Source organism: Mobula birostris, chromosome 16 (genome assembly GCF_030028105.1).
Source record: "Mobula birostris isolate sMobBir1 chromosome 16, sMobBir1.hap1, whole genome shotgun sequence".
In the NCBI taxonomy this organism is placed as follows: domain Eukaryota; kingdom Metazoa; phylum Chordata; class Chondrichthyes; order Myliobatiformes; family Myliobatidae; genus Mobula; species Mobula birostris.
The window spans coordinates 80,608,768-80,630,631 of record NC_092385.1 but is presented as its reverse complement, the minus strand read 5'-3'; the positions used below and the strand labels follow the sequence as shown (position 1 = coordinate 80,630,631).

The window sequence follows — 21,864 nt, the reverse complement described above, 5'->3', positions numbered from 1 at the left end:
TTCAGGATCTTTGAAGCTCTTTTCTTTAGGTGACAGTGAAAGCAGGTGACTTAAGAATTTTTGAAGTAGAAATATATAACATCTTGATGCTATGACCCGAGTTAGGATATGCTTATCAAAGGGATTGAAACATCCAGTCCAGTGAGCTCAAACAATACAATACACGCAGTTAATACTTACATTTTCCTATTAAAACAAAATACTTACTTGAAAATCAGAATGGGCTTCATACTGAGCATTTGCACCTGCAATTCCCTCAAATGCATACATGAGACGCAAGTCTTCTTCATGAAGTTCATGTCCTTCCACAATTATGGTGCCTGTTAAAAGAACAGAGTTTATAAAAACATACCAACACATTCACTGATTCGTGGTAAAGGAAGGCATTGAGTCCTAGTCTTTTGGAACTCAGTCAGATGTAGGTTTCTGTACATATTGATTTCCGTGGGGAAATAAACAGCATCACAGTTTCTTTTCTCTTGTACCACAAAACGATATTTTGGGAACAACTGATCTCAACGTCAGGTCTTGAAATTGTGGAACATATTGGTAGATTAAGCTAGCTTTCCTGTATAAAAATTCTAATGGTACATAACTTCAAATAAAACCATAAAAATTTGCATTTACAGCTTGTCACTCTAGATGCATTTAAATGTACATTTCCGGGAAGTAAAACAACTGGTTAAAGAAAAGGCCACTCAACTCCTCGAGCCTGCCCTGCCATTGAATGTGATCTCGGATGATCTGCCTAAGGCTTTATCTTCACTTTTGTGTTGGTTTTCCAATGGCCTTCAATTCCCTGATCTTCAAAAAAATCATCTTCATCTTGAAATACCCCCATTTATCAGAACACACAGCTCTTCAGAGCAGAGGATCCCCAAGATTCACCACCTTCTATGAGAAAAGGTTCTTGCTCGTCCCAGTTTTAAATGATGACTATAAATCTTATTATATGTTTTTGTTTTTTTCCCTTGGGTTTAAACATAAACAAAACTATAAAATGACTTTTTATCATGCAGAAAGGAAGCAGTTTCTGAATACTCACCTGTCTTCTGGAACTCCTCCAACTGTGCACTCTGAAGACCCTTGATAGCTGCTGAAACAGATTTAAATGCTCCCTTCAGGCGCTTTCCTAACACCATGTGATCTGGTTCTGCCCTAAGCCGAATGGCATACTTGTCTTTATCTGTGGATAATGTCAGCTGACGGACATTTAGTTCCTATTGGGAATTATTAAAAATGTTGTGACTAATTTAAAACATTTTCAGTTATTACAACCACCAAATTATTAGTATATCAGTTACAACTTTTTCCAAAAATATGATTTTTACATTTAGCTTTTCTTACAACAGGTTATAATACAAAATATACTTATGAATGAGAAATGTCAATATGAGATTTCCAAACTCTTTGAGCAATTTTACACTTGCTTTCACTATGTTATGTGGTCACTTATCAAGATAGACCTGATAGCCCTATAGCCAAGCTAGCTGCTGTTAATAAGATAGGTGGAAGGACAGGTAGTATTGAAGAAATCTGCAGAAGGACTTGAGCACAGCCTCAGAATAAAAAGACATCCCTTTAGAACAGAGGTGAGGAGGAATTTCTTTAGCTAGAGGGTGGTGAATCTGTGGAATTCATTGCCACAGATGGCTGTGGAGACCAAGACTCTGGGTATATTTAAGTGCAGGTTGATAGGTTCCTGATTAGTAGGGTGTCAACGGTTTCAGGGAGAAGGCAAGAAGAGGGTTGAGAAGAAATAAATCAGCCACAATCAAATGATGGAGAGGACCTGAAAGCCCAGATGGCCTAATTCTGCTCCTATATATTATAAGGTCTTTGGACTAAGGTCCATTACAAGGTCAGTGACTCATTTCCAGCCCATCAATCTGTATACACTTATTTCTTTAAAATCTGAGTTCAAGTTACAAATATTAATTCAGAAGCAGGTGACACTGGGGATTTTAGTGAGCACAATGTCAAAGAGAATTATTACATTTGCTATTTTTTTAAAAATACAAAGCAACAAGATGATTTTTCTTGTTCTTTTCCTCCCCTTCAAGAAGACAGCATAGAAAAGGGAAAATAAATACATGCAGCCAAGAAATAAGCATGACTCGTATGTTATTCTAAACACTCAATTAAAATATTCTGGTTATAACATAAGTGACTCAAAATAAGATCTGCAGGAAAGTATTAAACTCCTGCCTGAGGACACAACTACAGTATATGCAGAAAAGTGCCATTTATTTAGCATACTTCTACTTGGTCTAGCATAAGTGAAGTTTCTGTTGGGGAGAAAAGATCACTGTCCATTTTAAACTGAGATTCAGGTGAAATTTACAGCTTGTTTAGCTCTGGAATGACCAAATTTCATAAGATAAAGGAACAGAAAAAGGCCATTTGACCAATCGCGGCTTCTCCACCATTTTATGATGGCTGATCCATTTTTCCTCTTTGCCCCAATCTCCTGCCTAAGGTTGAGGCATTTGATAACAAATGACATGTTGAAATCAACTTCCTTTTTTTTACTGCTCCTTGACAGAAAAATATCAATAGTTGATGATACAAAGATATGTGAATAAACAAGATGCGAGAATACAAAATGTTCACAGATTGGAGAAAGAAAGTTCAAGTGAGAGAAAACAATGGCTGATGGAAAATGTGGAGAAATTATGTTTTACATTTTGGAAAGCAGATTATTAAAATACTTTAAGACATATAATGTTCAAAGAACTGTGAATCCATCATGCATGAAATAATAAATAGCACAGTGCAAGTAACTAGTACAATATTAATAAAAGGAAAGAACGTATTTGGAAAGTCTTGCTATGATTGTACAAGGCTTTGGTGAAACCATGCCTTAAGTACTATGTTTAGTTTTAATCTTACTCATTTAAGGTTGGTTAAGCTTTTTTGGGAAGGAAATGCAGCAAAGGTTCATCAGTATGAACTCTGGCATGAAATATCTTATGTTATAATCAAGTCAGATGATCAATGGAGATTCAAAGAAGACAGCAACCAGACACATCAAAATGTAAGATGCCAACCTTGTGAAGCCAAGCCACCCCATAACAACAATTAGGTCAATGCTCTGTAGTTTTGCCATTACTTGTAACGTGTGATAGTAAACAATGAAATAGGAGAAGGAAGTGGTTATAAATCAATTATCTTTCATTTCTTCCAATTTTGTATGCAGCATTTGATACTCACAATGTACTTTCCTCTGCACAAAATAAGGACTTGGTCACCCTTTTAGAGAACAATTCCAGTTTGTAAGGGTGACCCCTCAACTTCCAATTGTCAGTCATTTGGATTCTCCATTCCATTCTGACCTTTGTGTCATTGGCATTTAAATATTCCAACAGTGACTCAGCAACTTAAAGCCCTGAGGACTCAACGATGAATTCAGAAATTTCAAATATGCAGCGTTTTCATTTGATATACATCTGATAAATGTAATCAACCTTTAATATAAACTCTAATTTCTCTCTCTGCAGATGCTGCCTGTAGCAGTTACTTTAAAACTAACCAAAACTGCTGAGAGACTGAGCCAGGAGATCAACATTGTATGACGCACCTCCAGAATAACAAAGTTCCAAAATTGAATAAGGTATAGTGGCATACAAAAGTTTGGGCACCCCGGTCAAAATTTCTGTTACTGTGAATAGCTAAGCGAGTAAAAGATGACCTGATTTCCAAAAGGCATAAACTTAAAGATGACACATTTCTTTAATATTTTAAGCAAGATTACTTTCTTATTTCCATCTTTTAGTTTCAAAATAACAGAAAAGGAAAAGGGCCCAAAGCACAAGTTCGGGCACCCTGCATGGTCGGTACTTAGTAACACCCCCTTTGGCAAGTATCACAGCTTGTAAACACTTTTTGTAGCCAGTAAGAGTCTTTCAATTCTTGTTTGGGGGATTTTCGCTCATTCTTCCTTGCAAAAGGCTTCTAGTTCTGTGAGATTCTTGGGCCGTCTTGCATGCACTGCTCTTTTGAGGTCTATCCACAAGATTTTCGATGATGTTTAGGTTGGGGGACTGTGAGGGCCATGGCAAAACGTTCAGCTTGCACCTCTTGAGGTAGCCCATTGTGGCCTTGAGGTGTGTTTAGGATCACTATCCTGTTGTAGAAGCCATCCTCTTCTCATCTTCAGCTTTTTTACAGACGGTATGATGTTTGTTTCCAGAATTTGCTGGTATTTAATTGAATTCATTCTTCCCTCTACCAGTGAAATGTTCCCTGTGCCACTGGCTGCAACACAAACCCAAAGCACTTCTTTGGCAAAATCTAATGATCTCAATTTCAGTCTTTCTGAGCTCTTCCACTGAGAGACTACTTCAGCTGGTCTGATCTTTTGCCTTCTCAATCTCTCCCTCCAAAGAATACTCTTGTTGTTCTTCATCCAAGTCAGAATGAACAAGAGCGATGTTCAATTGCTTCCTTTTCCAACTAAAAAACAAGAGCAGGTTCTTGAATCTAAAAATCTATGCCACTGTCTTCTTCAAATAGGTCCAAGATAAGAAGTGATTGACCCTTTTTACAGTATCCACCTCCTCTTCAATTTGCATGGCATTCATTGTAACACTCCTCTTGACTAATTTGTTTGTTTTTTTACAACCACATGACATTTCTACTCCAAGAACTTCGGGAACTGCAGGGCTCGTTGATCGGAGCAGCTGGACTGCTGCCAGCGGCAGAGCCAGTCGAGGTGTTGAAAGAACTGGCTGTGATGTTGGAGAAGGAGCCGGCGGAGGTGTTGAAAGGACTGGCTGTGATGTTGGAGAAGCAGCCAGCCGAGGTGTTGAAAGAACTGGCTGTGATGTTGGAGAAGGAGCCGGCGGAGGTGTTGAAGGACCCGGCCGTGACACTGGAGAAGGAGCCCACCAAGGTGTCAAAAGCAATGATTGAGATCAGGAAAGGAGATGGTCGGGTTACAGGATGAGCCCGCTGGTGTGTCTGAGGAGCCTGTTTGGGTATGGAGAGGAATTGTCCTGGCTGCAGACTGTGTTGCTGCCCACTACTCAGAAGCATCGAAGTTGGTGCAGTACAATCGTGGCTCAGAAACTTCACTTACGACTGCAAGACTCAGTTGTTCAGTGATAAAGTAGGTTGCTGCAGGCCTGTTACCTTGGTCTGGTGGTGAGACAGACAACATAGGAGCTAAGCAGCCTCGGTTGTAGTGAAGACTAGGCCTCAGACCTCGGGTTTGCCTACTGTTGCAGACCAGGTGAGAGACACAGAAGCACCATGCTCGCCTGGGGCCTGGACTCACCTGCAGATGCTGCCCTCCTGTGTTTGAGTGGTGGAATGACAGGCTGGATTGTGTGTGTCTGCACACTGCCGGGAGACTGTACCATCGATTGCTGGACATTCTTGCTAAGAGTCTTAGACTATACAGTTGCAAGGAAAAGTTTGTGAACTGTTTGCAGTTACCTGGTTTTCTGCATTAATATCTCATAAATTGTGGTCTGATCTTTCTCTAAGTCACAGTAATAGACAAACACAATCTGCCTAAACTAATAACACACAAGCAATTGTACTTTTCATATCTCTATTGAACACATTGTTTAATCATTCACAGTCCAGATTGAAAAAGAATGCAAACCCTTGTACTTAATAACTGGTACAAGTTCCTTTAGCAGCAATAACCACCACCAAACGTTTCCTGTACCTGCTGATCAGACTTGCACAATGGCGAGGAGGCATTTTAGACATTTCCTCCATACAGTTCGTCATTTGACAGCCCTCCACACTATCCACAACACCTCCAACCTTTGTGTCATCAGCAAATTTACTAACCCATCCCTCCACTTCCTCATCCAGATCATTTATAAAAATCATGAAGAGTAAAGGTCTCAGAACAGATCCCTGAGGCACATCACTGGTCACCGACCTCCATGCAGAATATGACTCGTCTACAACCAATCTTTGCCTTCTGTGGGCAAGCCAGTTCTGGATCCACAAAGCAATGTCCCCTTGGATCCCAAGCCTCCTTACTTTCTCAATAAGCCTTGCATGGGGTACCTTATCAAATGCCTTGCTGAAATCCATATACACTACATCTACTGCTCTTCCTTCATCAATGTACTTAGTCACATCCTCAAAAAATTCAATTTGGGCTCGTAAGGCATGACCTGCCCTTGACAAAGCCATGCTGACTATTCCTAATCATATTATAACTCTCCAAATGTTGATAAATCCTGCCTCTCAGGATCTTCTCCATCAGCTTACCAACCACTGAAGTAAGATTCACTGGTCTATAATTTTCTGGGCTATCTCTACTCCCTTTCTTGAGTAAAGAAAGGAACAACATCCACAGCCTTCCAATCCTCCGGAACCTCTCCCGTCCCCATTGATGACGTAAAGATCATCGCCAGAGGCTCAGCAATCTCCTCCCTCGCCTTCTGCAGTAGCCGGGGGTACATCTCATCCAGTCCTGGCAACTTAGCCAACTTAATGCTTTTCTTAATGCTTGAGATGTTTGTGAGATCTTAAGACTTTCTGAAACTCTGTTTGCAACGAAGGTTCAGAACCTGAAGTTTCATTCTTCATATACTTCAGCACATAAGTCCCATCAGTCCAAAGCTTTGAGCCCTGAAGCTGCATGTGCAACTCCTTCCTCCACAATGTGTCCACCAAGGCTTGCCATCATAGCAGTGGTGAGCTTTAGACAAGGAAACTGACTCTGCAGAGAGTGGTGTGGACAGTCCAGTGCATCTGTAGATGCGAACTTGCCACTATTCAGGACATTTACAGAGACAGGTGTGTAAATAAAAGACCTGAAGGATCATTGGGGACCCAAGTCACCTCAACCATAAACTGTTCCAGCTGCTACCATCTGGGAAACGGTAACGCAGCATAAAAGCCAGGACCAACAGGCTCCGGGACAGCTTCTTCCACCAGACCATCAGACTGATTAATTCACATTGATACAATCGTATTTCTATGTTACATTGACTGTCCTATTGTACATACTATTTATCACAAATTACTATAAATTGCACATTGCACATTTAGATGGAGACGTAACATAAAGATTTTTACTCCTCACGTATGTGAAGGATGTAAGTAATACAGTCTATTCAGTTCAATGGAGCTACTCCAGATTTTTCCATGATAAAATCAGTGTGCACCTGAGAGCGCATGTTGTGCAACAACAAGTAGGTCACTGCTGCATAGACTGCTGCATAGACTGCTTCACCTTCATCTGTAGTGGCGTAACCATGCAGCGTAACTTCTCCAAAATCCCTGTGTTTCAAACATCGAACGACCTTGAAGTCTTCCAACTGCCAGAGTTCTTCCAGCCAGTTTGTCCACTCGAGCAACTGATGTTGGTATAGTGTCATCCCAGACAAGCCCTTTCTTACATAGTTCTTGTACAATCTTTTTAGCAAATAGCACCATCAGACTCATAGATGGAACTAACTATGGAGAGGATTCCCCTTCTGGTGAGTGGTCTATCTCAGATCATGATCTTAAACTTGGAAGTATCAGACTGAATGCACTGTTAAAGGCAAGGTCCTCAACAGTGTTGCTGAGCAGAGAAATCTTGGGACTCAAGTTCATAGCTCCTTGAAAGTGACTATACCAGTCGATAAGGTGGTTCAAAAGGATTATGGAATGCTTGCTTTTATTAGATTATAACCTAAACTCTGGTTAGGCCACATCTGGAGTATTGCATACAATTCTGGCCACCCCACTATAGGAAGGATGTTGAGGCTTTGGACAGGGTGCAGAAGAGTTTTACCAGGATGCTGCCTGCTTTAGAGGGCCTGAGGTATCATGAGAGACTGTATAAACTTGGGTTATTTTCTCTGGAGCGTCGAAGGCTGGGCAGAGATCAGACAGAGGTTTACAAGATTATGAGAAGCACAGATAGAGTGGACAGAGATTCACAGTTGAGATGACTAATACCAAAGGCATGCATCGAAGGTGAGGCAGGGTAAGTTCAAAGGGAATGTGAAGGGTAAGTATTTTACTCAGAGAGTTGTGGATGCCTGGAATGCACTGCCTTGGATAGCAGCAGAGGCAAATATATTAGAGGTTTTTAAGAGACGTTTGGATAAACACATGGATGTAAAGAAGATGGAGGGATATAGACATGGTGTAGGTAGGAGGGATTACTGTTTGGTTGTTTTTGATTTGCTTTTTAGTTGGTTTGGGACAACGTTGTTGGCTGAATGGCCTGTTCCTGTGGTGTACTCTTCTATGTTCTATGCATTGCACACCCAGTACTCTCTCTACTGAAGGTAAAACTTGATCCAAATCCAAATCCTTCGCATCTTTCACTCTTTGCTCTTCTAGTTATCACAGCGAGCACACCAAATCTGTTGCTTATCCACTTTGAGAGTCAAAAGCTGCCTTCAGCACAAATGGATACAAGATCATGATATAGAAGACACTGCTTCTTCCTTGGAGGACACAGACACAAGAAAGTCATCAAAATAGGAGCAAAGCAAAACTTTACCCACCACCTCGCAGCTGAACCGTTCTTCGTTGTCCTCTGTGCGTTTCCTTAGAGCATAATTTGCAGAGCTTGGTGATGAAGATGCTCCAAAGACTTGTGCCAGCATTCTGAAGTCCACCATATCTTGTCTGAGGTCACCATCAGGCCATCAGAGAAAACTCAGCAGATCTCCATCTTCTGCTGGTACTTTAACCTAATGAAACATTGATTCAATACCCGCCATAATTACCACTAGTTCTTTTCTGAATCTGGTCATGACTCCAATTAGCGAGCTAGTAAGATCTGGTCCTTGTAGTAGCAGAGCATGAAGTGATATTCTCTGAAAAGTCACTCCATAGTCATACACAACAATTTCCCTTTTTTGGGTTGATAAACACCATGATGTGGAATATACCAACCTTTCCCGTCACTGCTTCTAGATTCTCTACTAGCACTCTTTTCAGCACAACCTTTGGCGATGACATCCTTAAACCTCTTCCTTCGATTTAGAACACGGTGTTCAGCAATCTTCCTATTATTTGGCAAGTTAACTTCCTTCTTTCTCAAAGGTAAATTAATCTGGTAATGGCCATCCACCAGTTTTGCAGAATTTGCAACCAGCTCCAAGAACTTGTGATCTTCTCTTGACAAACAAGGTTGTACATCCTGATTGCATACAGGGAAGTCTACCTTGAACTGCCGCTGTCAAAACTCATCCAAGTTCAAAACTACGAACTTGTTAACTGTCAGCTCTGGCTGTGCACTCTCTCTTCTCTCAGCATGATCTTTCATTGGTCCATTCACAGTCCAATCCAACATTGTTTTAATTGTATGGGATCCATCATTAACACTGCAAATTACTTACAACGACTCCAATGCTTTAGGGCACATTTGTCCCCATCAGCAGCTGAATTTCTGTATCAATCTCTGGCAAACAGACGTGTTTCAGGTGAGACCATCCATGGAGATCCCTCTTGCGGAATGTTCCGTTTGTGGTCAGGCATACTTTCTTGCATATAGACATTAAGTGGTTCACAATAATTTTTACCATCTAAGCCAGCCACTTCCAATCCTGAAACACTGTAGCTACTCACAATCTTCTCTTGACCCATGGCACATAAGAGAACGTGTGTCCTACTTCCTGTGAGATTGAGCTTGTTCATGAGGCCCACTGTGAAGAAAACTTGTACTTCATTGATCTAGGAAAGCACAAGTAACCACCGTCTTGTTACCCTTCTTAGACCTCAGCTGTAGTAGAACTATGGGTCGTTTACCATCATGAACCCTAGCCCTTATAAGGCTGTTGGATACCACTCTCTGCTGTGTCTGATTTTTTTTTCATAGCTTGTTTTGATTCCGTAACGTTTTTGTTAGAGAGAATATGAAGTATGGTGGCACAAATAAGAGAAAACCTGCAGATGTTGGAATCCAAGCCACACTCACAAAATGCTGGAGGAACTCAGCAGGCCAGGCAGCATCTATGGAAAAAAAAGTACAGTTGGTGTTTCGGGCTGAGACCCTTCACCAGGACTGGAGAAAAAAAAGATGAAGAGTAGATTTAAGAGGTGGGGGAGAGGAAACAAAGAAACACAAGGTAGTAGGTGAAATCAGGAGGGGGAGGGATGAAGTAAAGAGCTGGGCAGTTGATTGGTGAAAGGGATAAAGGACTGGAGAAGGGGGAGTCTGATAGGAGAGGACAGAAGGCAGAAGGCCATGGAAGAAAGGGGGGGGAGGAGCACCAGAGGGAGGTGATGGGTGGGCAAGGAGATATGATGAGGGAATGGCGGTGGGGGCAGAGGCTGGGGGGAGTGGCATTACGGGAAGTTTGAGAAATCGATGTTCATGCCATCAGGTCGGAGGTTACACAGATGGCCGGCCAACCTAGTGTGCATGCGCCGGTCGTGCATGCAGCCTGTTACAGCCGTTCCAGAACAGTATTCTTACTTTTTTCCCCACGTTATGTTTTGTATTTTTTTTTTTGCATGGTAACACGTCGAAGCTGCACCCTCTCTAACATGCTGGTAGACAGTGTTTTATTTGGGTTTTTAGCGCTGGAAATAGTTACATTCCAACACATCTCATTAGTGGGACAGAAGCACGGTAGCATTGTTTATTCCCGGGACCAGCTGATTGAGCTTATGCCGGTCAGTTTAGCAAGCAGAGCGGCAGACGCTCCTGCTAAAATCTGGAGGACAACACATAGAGGATGCAGAGGGGGATCACAAAGTCGAGGGAAGAGGACCGGGTCAAGACAACAGAGACTGATGGAGAAGAGGAGTTTGGTGGGTAATAAAATGGACGAGTGGACGGCGCTAGCCAGGCGTCAGAGAACATTTCGGGAGTGCAGTGTTATGTGTTTTACTGAAACAGGGCTGCACGAGGACAAACCCGATCAAAACTTCTCCATGGACGGCTTCCAGACCGTTCCGGCTGACTGGAAGTGCACTGAGAGCGATAAGCGTAAAGGAGTTGGGTGCTTACTGTTCTGGTTAACAACAGATGGTGCAATCCGGGTCATATTACAATCGAGGAACGTGTTTGTAGACTGGATATTGAACTTTTTGATGTTGGACTTCGGCCATATTCCACCGAGATACAACACTGGGCAGCACAGGAGGTCGTTCCTGCCTGTGGCCATCGAACTTGCAGCTCCTCCCGTGGAGGGTCAGACACCCTGAGCCAATAGACTGGTCCTAGACTTATTTTCCATCTGGCATAGTTTGCATTTTGTTGTTTGATTGTTTGTGGTTTTTGTATTGCTATATTTATGCTCTATTCTTGGTTGGTGCGGCTGTAATGAAACCCCATTTCCCTCGGGATAAATAAAGTATATCTATCTATCATGACAGTAGAGGAGACCAGGGATTGACATGTCAGAATGGTAATGCGAAGTGGAATTAAAATGGGTGGCCACTGAGAGATCCCACTCCTTCTGGCAGACAGAGCGTAGGTGCTCAGCAAAGAGGTTTCCCAATCTATGTTGGGTCTCACCAATATGCAGGAGGCCACACCAGGAGAACTGGACACAGTATGTGACCCCAAAAGACTCACAAGTGAAATGTCGCCTCAGCTGGAAGGTGCCCTGAATGGTAGTAAGGGAGGTGGTGTAGGGACGGGTGTATCATTTGTTCCACTTGCCAGGATAAGGGCCCAAATTTTCTTGGCTTGGTACTCGTGAAAGCTTTCAATACAATATTGTGTTTTTTTTTTAAACTTTCTGCTCTATAAACTCTTAGTCATGCTTTTACTCAATTAATGTAGGCTGACAGTAAACACCCTGAACCATCTCTTGGCGGTGTTGTTAATGTTTCACAGACACTTGATGAATTAATAAATCCGCATCAATATTGGGTGATTTTGTTTTTCTTTGAGCCCTTTCAATATGGTAAGAGTTTACACACAGAGAGTGGTGGGTGCGTGGAATATCTGCTAAAGATAATGGTAGAGACAGACACATTAGGGACATTTACGAAACTATTAGATAAGCTCTTGCATGATTTAAAAAAATGGAGGGCTATGTTGGAGGGTTAGATTGAACTAGAGTAGGTTAAAAGGTTGTCACAACATTGAGACATTGATCGTGTGGATAGTCAGAGGGTTTTCCCCAGGGCTGAAATGGCTAACACGAGAGGACACAGGTTTAAAGTGCTTGGAGGTAGGTACAGAGAAAATGTCAGGGGTAAATATTTTTTTTTTTTTACCCAGCGGGTGGTGAGTGCATGGCATGGGCTGCCGGCGACGGTGGTGGAGGCGGATACAACAGGGTCTTTTAAGAGACTCCTGGATAGGTACACAGAGCTTAGAAAAATAGAGGGCTATGGGTAACCCGGAGTAATTTCTAAAGTACACGTTCAGCACAGCTTTGTGGGCCAAAGGGCCTGTATTGTGCTGTAGGTTCTAACTCACACCACAGAACTGTCCTGCTGGAGCACTTTCAGTACTCACCACACTAGAAGCCCTTAGCTCATTAAGTTTGTCCACCCTTGTGACAATTTCTTCCTGCTTCAATAGTTGTTGCCATGCAATTAATGCAGCTAAGTCAGCCTCTATTTTAATACATACACAGGAGGTATTAGACACAGAAGATGCTCTATCTGCAGCAGAACAATAAGCGCTAACATTTGACACACTGTCGCTCCGGTCTACGGCATCCTGTGGGGTCTCCTCTATATGCATAGTTAAAACATGCCTTGGAATTTACGAAACATCGCCAGATGGAAGGTGAGACATGTATTCACTTGAACATGACCCTCAATGGAACATATTTGGGTGAACCACTGTTTCGTATCCTCTATGAGTGCACTACTAAGATCAACATGTGATGTTGCTTAGCAACAGCTTCACAGAGACCAGTCAAGTTCTCAAGACAAGATTGCACTTGTAAGGCATTTTCCTTATTTCCCACAAGATCCTTAATTGATGGTAATTTTGCTCAGATTTGTTTTATACTCCTCTTGAAGACTTTTGGTTCAACCCTCTAAAGCTTTTGAAGTAAGTTTAATTTCTCTTTTGGAGCCCTGACGTGAGGGTCGCTAATGTCAGTTCCATGATTCGATTTACTCATGTTACTTTTTCTAGTTGTACCACTCACAATTAACTTTGTTCGCCTTCAGCACTGGCGTAATTAGAATCAATAAATGTAGTCAACAAACAAACTGTCTGCACATCCACAGTACTTAAAACAGGCCTAACAAACAGTCTTCAATTCAAAGTCAGCAACTGGAATATTTCAGCACTTAAAAAAAAGACTAACCCTTAAGAAAATACTACACAATTAAGCAACAGTCCCCAATGGACAGGCAGAACTAATCATTCAAAACTATGTTCAAACCACAAACACACAGCACAAATCAACAAAAGATTGTTTCCTACCAAGGATCCGAGGCAATCCTTTGCTGTTGACTGGTGTTTCTTTGGCATAACTATTTTCTTTGTTGAGAAATTATAGTGTTTACTTTAAAACAAACCAAAATCGCTGAGAGATTAAGCCAGGAGATCGACACTATATGACACCTCCTTCTCTGTAGCGTCCACGACCTCGCTGTTGCTTTGTCTTACTTCCATAGATTTTGTGTCCGTCTCCCAAGTAAATACAGATGCAAAAAATCCATTTAAGATCTGCCTAATCTCTTTTGGCTCTGTGTATAGATTACCATTCCGATCTTCCAGAGGACCAATTTTGTCTCTTGCAATCGTTCCCTCTTAACATATCTGTGGAATTCCTTTGGATTCACCTTCACCTTGTCTGCACAACCTCATGCCCTCTTTTACTCCTCCTGATTTCTTTCTCAAGTGTTCTCCTGCATTTCTTATATTCCATAAGTACCTCATTTGTTCCTACATGCCTATACCTGCTAGGCACCTCCTTTTTATTCTTAATCAGGTCCTCAATTCCTCTTGGTGGAACTGATGGTCCTGTGGCCAGGTTTGCTTATGGTGAAACGGGGTGGACAGGCAGGTAGCATCGAACAAGTAGGGAGTCTGCAAAAGGACTTGGACCAGAATTCAAGACCAAAGGTTTATAGGTTCAAGATCAGTTAGGGTGTCAAAGGTTAGGGGGAGAAGGCAGGGAAATGGGGTTGAGAGAATAGGCAAAGTAATGGCAGATGACATATACTATAGTGAAGTATATGATCCAAATGATCTATATGATCCTAACGAAGACTTTGCACCTTCCACCATGGTACTCGCTGGGAAATTTAACTAGAATTTTGCAGTTTTCAATTGCTTACGTGTGTCATTTAAAACACTTATATTTAACAGGAACCGAAATAATTAATCGAATCATATGAAAAGACTGCAACACTGTTACACACCTCAATCCTTCTCCCCAAATCCCAACTGAGCTAGAGGCTGTGACCTTTGTTCCTGTCCTAAATAGTGGCCTTGGTCATTTTCACCTTAAGCAGCCCCCTCCCCTGACTCACTACCCCAATGGCACCAAGCATCAGCTTCCAGCAGCAAATGTAGTTGAAACCAATTTGCAAATACAAACAAGTTTATGCTATCTTACAACACAGAAAATTGAATTATACTGTACTTAGCAAAGACAAGACTACAAGATATTTTGTCCAATTAGGTTGAAAATTGGAAAAAAAACACATCAGGAATACATACTAAAAATATTATACCTAATTTGGTCATACTTCTTTTCATATTTTACATTCTCCAGATGTCAGAACCACTTTTAATAATGTAATACTTAGCCTTTATATTTGGAAGGACCCAGTGAACATTTTAAAAATACTATAACTTATCCAGCAAGGTAAGGAGAAATACAAGTGATAGAGATTCCTCATTAACACACCTGCAGCATGTCAGGCTCACCACCAAAAATCTCAAGGAGACTTACGTTGCACAAGCTTTGACAAGTCTCCACAATGATTTTTATAAGAATAAACAATATTTTTATAAGAAATACACAAATAAATCATGTGGTTTTTACGGGCTAGTCTCTTCAATCTTTGCCATGCAACCTTCTTAAGCTTGTTCAGAAGTTGGGGCCGTTGATTGAGTGGGTGGAGACATTGGTGTGGAGAAGCCTAGTAGTTTGGAAAGGGTTAGTTTGTAGCCTATGGCTGCAAAGGGGGGGGGGGGGGGTTGAGATTGAAAGGGGAGGGCGGGAGACTGTGGAATACTCCAGAAGGGTAGCCAAAAAAGGGGTGCATCAAGTGAAAGACCTGAAGTAATGAGGGACAACAAATTGAGGAAAATGGGTGAATTGGAGGAATTTATAGTTCTGTATAAAATTAAAGGTCAGCAGGAAGGAGGAGGAGGAGGATTTACAGCCCTAAATCCTTTGAAAGTGGCAGCACCATTAGAGAACCAAATAGGTAAAGGATTCCAGGCCAAGATTTTGTCTAATGGATTGCTGAAAATTTGTTGCAAAGATATTGACCAATATAACAGTGCTAAAATGGTGGGAAAATTGATTGTGAAAGTGGAGTGTATTACTCTGAAAGAGAGGAAGGGAGTTAAGGGGGTAGTGTATGGTATTTGGTCTGGCATGACTGAAAAGGAAATTTTGGACAATATTAAAGGTGGTCGAGTGATTGAAGCCAAACGATTAAAATTGAGAGAAGGTGGTAATTGGGATTCCCCTGTTCTTCTGGTTTTTGCAGGTGATGTTCTTCCAACTAGAGCCTATCTTGGGTGAATGTCTTATCAAGTTAGAAAATACATTAGGCCTCCCTTACGCTGTTATAATTGTCAGAGATTTGGACATGTTGCTGGTTCATGTCGAGGTAAAAGAAGATGTATGAAATGTGGAGAGGACCATGATATTAAAGCCTGTAAGGCAGCGGTGCCTAAAAGCAGTAACTGTGGAGGGGACCATATAGCGGCGTTCAGAGGATGTGAGTATTTTAGTAAGGCAAAGCAGATTCAGGATGTTAGTATCCAACAAAAATATCATATGCTGAAGCAGTAAAGAAAGTTGACACAGAGCAAAGGATAAGTAAAAAAAAAGATCGGAACGATTGGGAGTCAGCACATTCCAAGTTCTCCAACTATGGTTCCTTCAGGCATGTTGTTGATGACTAAAGTGTCTTTTTTGGCGTTTGTTGTTGATGTACTGGTTGGGGCTAAAACTATAGCCAAGAGGTCAGATATGATAAAAGTAGTTGTTGGAGCTGCAGAGAAATTCCTTGATATAAAACAGATTTCACCGGAAAAATTACGTGAGTATATGGCAATCACTGAATACTTCCCAGTTGTTGGGATCAGCGAGTACAGAAGAGCTTTTTGTGGATGAAGAGGCCAATACTTAGTATATGGTTGTTTTTAATATTACAATGGAATGCAAGATGCTTATCTGCAAATGGTCAAGAATTAAAAAGATTTGTTGGAACTTTTAAAGACAAGCCTGATTTCATCTGTATACAGGAGACGTGGTTAAAGCCTCATTTAGATTTTGTGATCCCTGGATATGATAGTTTGAGAGCTGACAGAACAGGTAAATCTGGTGGAGGGTGTGCAACTTTCATAAAAGCAGGACTCCAGTTTAGAAGACTTGATTTTAAATCTAACCTTGAAATTGTGGCTGTGGAGGTTTGGAGCTCTCGTGGCTAAATAACTTTGATTAACTTTTATAATCCAGGTAATATGATGTTATCAGATTTGGATGAAATTATGAATAAAGTAAGATTCCCAGTAATCTGGTTTGGAGATTTCAATGCCCATAATCCTATACGGGGTAGTGAAAGTAAGGATAGTAATGGAGCGGTAATAGAGGAGTTTCTAGATAAATACAACCTGGTACTGCTAAGTGACAGAAGGCCTACAAGATTTAATATTGTAAAGAATACATGTAGTCACTTAGACTTATCTATCACTTTCTCAAACTTAGCTAGGGTTGGGGAATGGGATGTTATGGACAGATACACACTAGGAAGTGATCACTATCCTATATAATGTTGATTTGGTAGAAATTTGATAGTAGAAGTTGAGGAAAGGTCTGCTAGGTGTGATTTTTCTTTGGCTCATTGGGATGAGTACCAGGAGAAAGCTGTGGATATAATAGAAGAGATCAATAGCGAGGGCTCCATAGATGATTGGAATGAATCCCTCTGTTCTATAATTCATAAAGTTGCTCAGTTGACTATTCCGCTACGGAATGTACTTAAGGCTCGAGCCTTAAATTGTGATATAGCAGTAAGAAACAGAAATAGAGCTTACAGGAAATTGAGAAAGTACCCAGTGTTAGATACACAAAATAATCTGGAGATGCTGGGGTCAAAGCAACACTCACAACATTCTGGAGGAATTCAGCAGGTCGGGCAGCATCCGTGGAAAAGATTGGTTGACATTTCGGTCCTGACGAAGGGTTCCGGCCCAAAACGTCGACCGATCTTTTCTACGGATGCTGCCCGACCTGCTGAGTTCCTCCAGTGTGTTGTGAGTGTTACCCAGCGTTAGGTAACGTTATGGAGTATAAAAAGGAAAGAGCAGTAGCAAGGAGAGTAATTAAAAATGCCAAGAGGGATAGTTGGAGAAGATTTTGTGGAACCCTGGGCCCTGAGACACCTATAAAGCAGCTATGGACGATCACTCACAGAATGTTAGGGATATATAGGAGACCATCTATCCCAGCTTTGCTGGAAGGAGATATTGAAGCTGTAACCAATAAGGACAAGGCTGATATGTTTGTAGACGTGTTCCAAGCGTTACACAGTTCTGGAGAGTTAGGTGATTTGAGAAAGTAAGTTATGTTAAGGTAAAGTTGGAAATTGGACAGGAGTTTGGATGAAAATAGCTCCATAAGTTTGTTTTTCTCCCTTCAGGAATTGCAGGAAGTTGTCCAATCAGGTTCAAACACTTCTCCTGGTAGGGATGGACTGTGCTATGAATTGCTTAAGCATTTAGATGACTCTGTATTAACAGAAATTCTAGTATTGTTTAATTCAGTGTGGAAAGAAGGAAAATTACCAGTAGAATGGAAGCATGCGGTGGTAGTTCCAGTTTTAAAGCCAGGTAAGACGTGTCTAGTCCTAGTTTGTATCGGCCTGTAGCTTTAACTTCAGTGGTTTGTAAAATTATGGAACGAGTGGTCACCAACAGACTTGTTTATTTTTTGGAAAATAAAGGACATTTTGCTGCCTATCAAAATGGTTTTAGAACTGGAAGATCAACAATGGAATCTGTTGCCCTTTTAGATCATGATATTAAAAAAGCATTTCAAAATAGAGAAGTAATGGTAAGTGTATTTCTAGATATTGAAAGAGCATATGACTCACTATGGAGGGATGGCTTATTAATTAAACTCTATGATGTGGGAATTAGAGGTAGAATGTTTAATTGGATCAAAGATTTCCTTAAGGAAAGGACAATTCAAGTAAGAATAGGCAGAACAAGCTCCAAGTCAGTTAAAATAGGTAATGGTACCCCTCAAGGAAGTGTCATTAGTCCAGTTCTTTTTAGTATCATGATAAATGATATCTTTGATCAGGTAGGGGCAGGATTTGGCAAATCATTGTTTGCAGACGATAGGCAATCTGGAAAAGAGGAAGAAACATCAAGGATATATTAAGGCAGGTACAAAAGGCTTTAAGATCGGTTGAAAACTGGGCTAATAAATGGGGTTTCAGGATTTCTGCTTCTAAGTCCAAATATATGATTTTTGGCTTTAGAAGAAAGATTCCTGATTGTGAATTGTGTCTATATGATTCTCCACTAGAAAGAGTCAAGGTATTCAAGTTTTTAGGTGTCTGGTTTGATGAAAGATTTACTTGGAGGGTTCATATAGATAAAACAATTGGAAAGTGTGAGAAAGTTTTAAATGTTATGAGAAGTATTGCTGCATGCGACTGGGGAGCAGGGCGGGAAACTATGCACTTAATATATCTAGCTATGATTAGATCAGTTATAGATTATGGTTGTACTGCTTATGGTTCCGCTGCTATGGCAATGCTTGGGAAAACTAGGCACTGCAGTCCAAAGCACTTACACTCTGTTGTGGAGCTTTTAGAACAACATCAGTCCCTGCATTATGTGTGGAGATGGGAGAAGTGCCTCTACATTTAAGAAGAGTTCAGTTGGGCCTGCAGTATTGGGCAAAACTAAATGGATTCAATCACAGCTGTCCATCAAAGTGTCTTGCAGGGGAAGTCAGAGCGCCAAAGTAAAATTAAAAGATACCCATTTTTAGATTTGGTTAATAACTGGGCTGTGAAATTGAAACTGACTGAGGAAGACATAGTTGACCAAATTTGCTTGCCACCCGTCCCTTTTTGGCTCTTTCCAGAACCAGAAGTAGACCTATTCCTCCTTTTTCAGCTTAAAGGAAGCAGTGCAATTTCATCAGCGTTGATCACAAATGAATATTTAAATAACAAATGGGGATCTTATCTGAAGATTTTTACTGATGGCTCAGTGGACCCAGAGAGCAGTAGGGCAGGATTTGGGATGTATGTGTCTCAACTTAGAGTTAAGATTGGTCACCAGGTTTCAGATGGTGTTTCTGTCTTTGCAACAGAATTATTAGCAATCCTCTGGGCCTTATGGTGGATAGAAGACTCTCGACCACGTAGGGTTATCATCTGTTCAGATTCTGCTGCTGCCTTAGAGGCTATAAAAGGGAATAAATCAAAAGCTCATCCTGACATAGTTATTGAGATTCTCTTAGTGTTGTTTAGAGTAGAGAAGGTGGGTTGTGAAGTCAGATTTACATGGATACTTGGGCATGCTGGGGTGGAGGGAAATGAAATTGTGAATGGCCTTGCAAAGTCTTCCTCACAGAGCAGGCAAGTAGAAATTAGGGTTCCCCTAGGCAGAGCAGAATTGAGAAGTAGGATTAAAAAAGGTATAGAGAAGACGTGGCAGGAGGATTGGAAAAATGAATTAAGGGGCAAGCATTATTTTTCTAGTCACACACTAGTTAAAAAGGTCTCAGACTGTTACCTTTTAAGTCGTAGAGATATGGTGAAATTTACAAGACTTAGGTTGGGGCATTGTGGGCTAAATTATTATTTAAAGATAATAGGAAAACATCCTACTGGATTATGTGACTGTGGTAGTCCAGAGACAGTCCAGCATGTTTTGCTGAGCTGTAACCGATACAAAATTGAAAGAAGCATGTTGTTCAAGAGGCTATCTGGCTTAAATTTATTTTGGTTTTCTATTAAATCTTTGTTTGGCCATCAAGAGAATCAACATCTGATTGAAGAGTCAATTATTCAGTTTATACGCGAGACTAGGTTGTATTCGAGAATTTGAGTTCCTTGAAGTTCTCTAATTAATTATACGTCCTGTGGAGGGCTGTAGTATGTCGAGATGCATCTAAACAGCCGGAAATAGAAGAAGAAGCTTGTTTAGAGAATTAAGCTATCGTTCTCACAAACAAAATCAAAATAAACTGTGCAACTATTTACATACAACGGGGTTTATTTCTAAGAATAAGATTCTGAAATGAACTGTGTAATTACAACTAATTCATATTCCACATTCATAAACAGTTCAAAGAGCTTGAATGACTTAGAATCCTGAGTTACAATTCACACGCTAAAGTACAATGAATAAAGTCAAGTTAATTGTTATGGAGATAAAAGAGACTAGAAATTCTGGAATCTCGAGCAACAAACAATCTGCTGGAGGAACTCAGCAGTTGAGTAGCATCTGTGAGAGAAGAACTGTCAACATTTTAGGTCAAAACCTTCCATTTATGCCTTGATGCAGGGTTTCAACCTGAAACTTCAACAATTCCTTCGCCCCACAGAAGCTGCTCAACTCACCGAGTTCCTCCAGCAGATTGTTGCCAATAATTGAGTTTCATTTCATGTGTATCATAAAACTGGTTAAACATTTTAACCCAACTTGTTACACCGAACTGTAAATAATTCAGGGACAAATTCTCATACGTACTACAGAAAGGAAAATGCCATAAAAGACACTTCGCTGAAGTTTCTTCCTCACCTCAGAATAGTGCTATAAAGAGCCTAAAATTTGACTCAGTTCAAATACATAAGCAGCAGTGCTCATAGTACTATTACGATGCATTGCTCAAACACAGCCAAAAGAAAATGTTTCCAATGTTTAAGTTTCATGAAATTTCTATTGAATATTCATTTATGGGTTGAACATTAGAACACTTTATAGGTAATAAAGTTATAATGTACACTGAATTACACACATAACTAATTAGATGCCTTAAAGCCCTTTATTTTCCTTTGGATAAAATACTCTAACACACAGAATAAATTCTCCTCTACATTATACTAACAATTACTTGAAAGCTGAAAATTTTTGAATCAGAAACAAGAGAAAATCTGCAGATGCTGGATATCCAAGCAACACACACAAAACAGTGGAAGATCTCAGCAAGCCAGGCAGCATCTATGAAAACGGGTATGGTCGACGTTTTGGGCTGAGATCCTTCAGCAGGACTCCTGAAGGGGCTCAGCCCAAAACGTCGTCTGTACTCTTTTCCATAGATGCTGCTTGGCCTGCTGAATTCCTCTAGCATTTTGTGTGTCTAACTTTGAATCAGTATCAGGATCAGATTTACTGTCACTGACACAGGTCGCCATATTTGTTGTTTTGTGGCAGCAGTACAGTGCAAGACAAAAATTACTATAAATTACTACACAAGTAGATAAATAAAAAGTGCGAAAGAGGAATAGCAACCAGAAGCTGTTCCTTCACACATTCACTCAGCAAACAGGAGTGCAGGTATAATTGTCTAGGACTTACTAGTTTTTCCTAGTGAACTTCATGAACAAGTAATAAGTTCATGAATTTCAAGGGTTGGTAAAGGGTCAGTTGACATTTTTTAATGTTCATAAAAGAACAGTAAGAATCATTGAGCAATAGTTTAAAGTTCATAACACTATTTCATACTCAATAATTAGAAATACTGAGGGGCAAATTCAGACCCAATGTTTCAAACTACCAACAAAATAAATTTCTATGGCTGTAAA

At 40.7% G+C, this 21,864-nt stretch overlaps 1 protein-coding gene across 2 annotated transcripts in view; it reads right to left on the bottom strand.

Annotated features, from left to right (window-relative positions):
- The window catches only part of iars1 (isoleucyl-tRNA synthetase 1), a 202,722-nt gene that overhangs the window by 32,046 nt on the left and 148,812 nt on the right, over positions 1-21,864 (bottom strand). For both annotated transcript variants that reach the window (XM_072280984.1, XM_072280983.1), the window contains exons 26-27: positions 1,046-1,220; positions 208-320 (exon numbers count right to left, since the gene is read on the bottom strand). In XM_072280984.1, the coding sequence (XP_072137085.1) occupies positions 208-320; positions 1,046-1,220 (288 nt within the window). The remainder of the gene's footprint in view (positions 1-207; positions 321-1,045; positions 1,221-21,864) is intronic.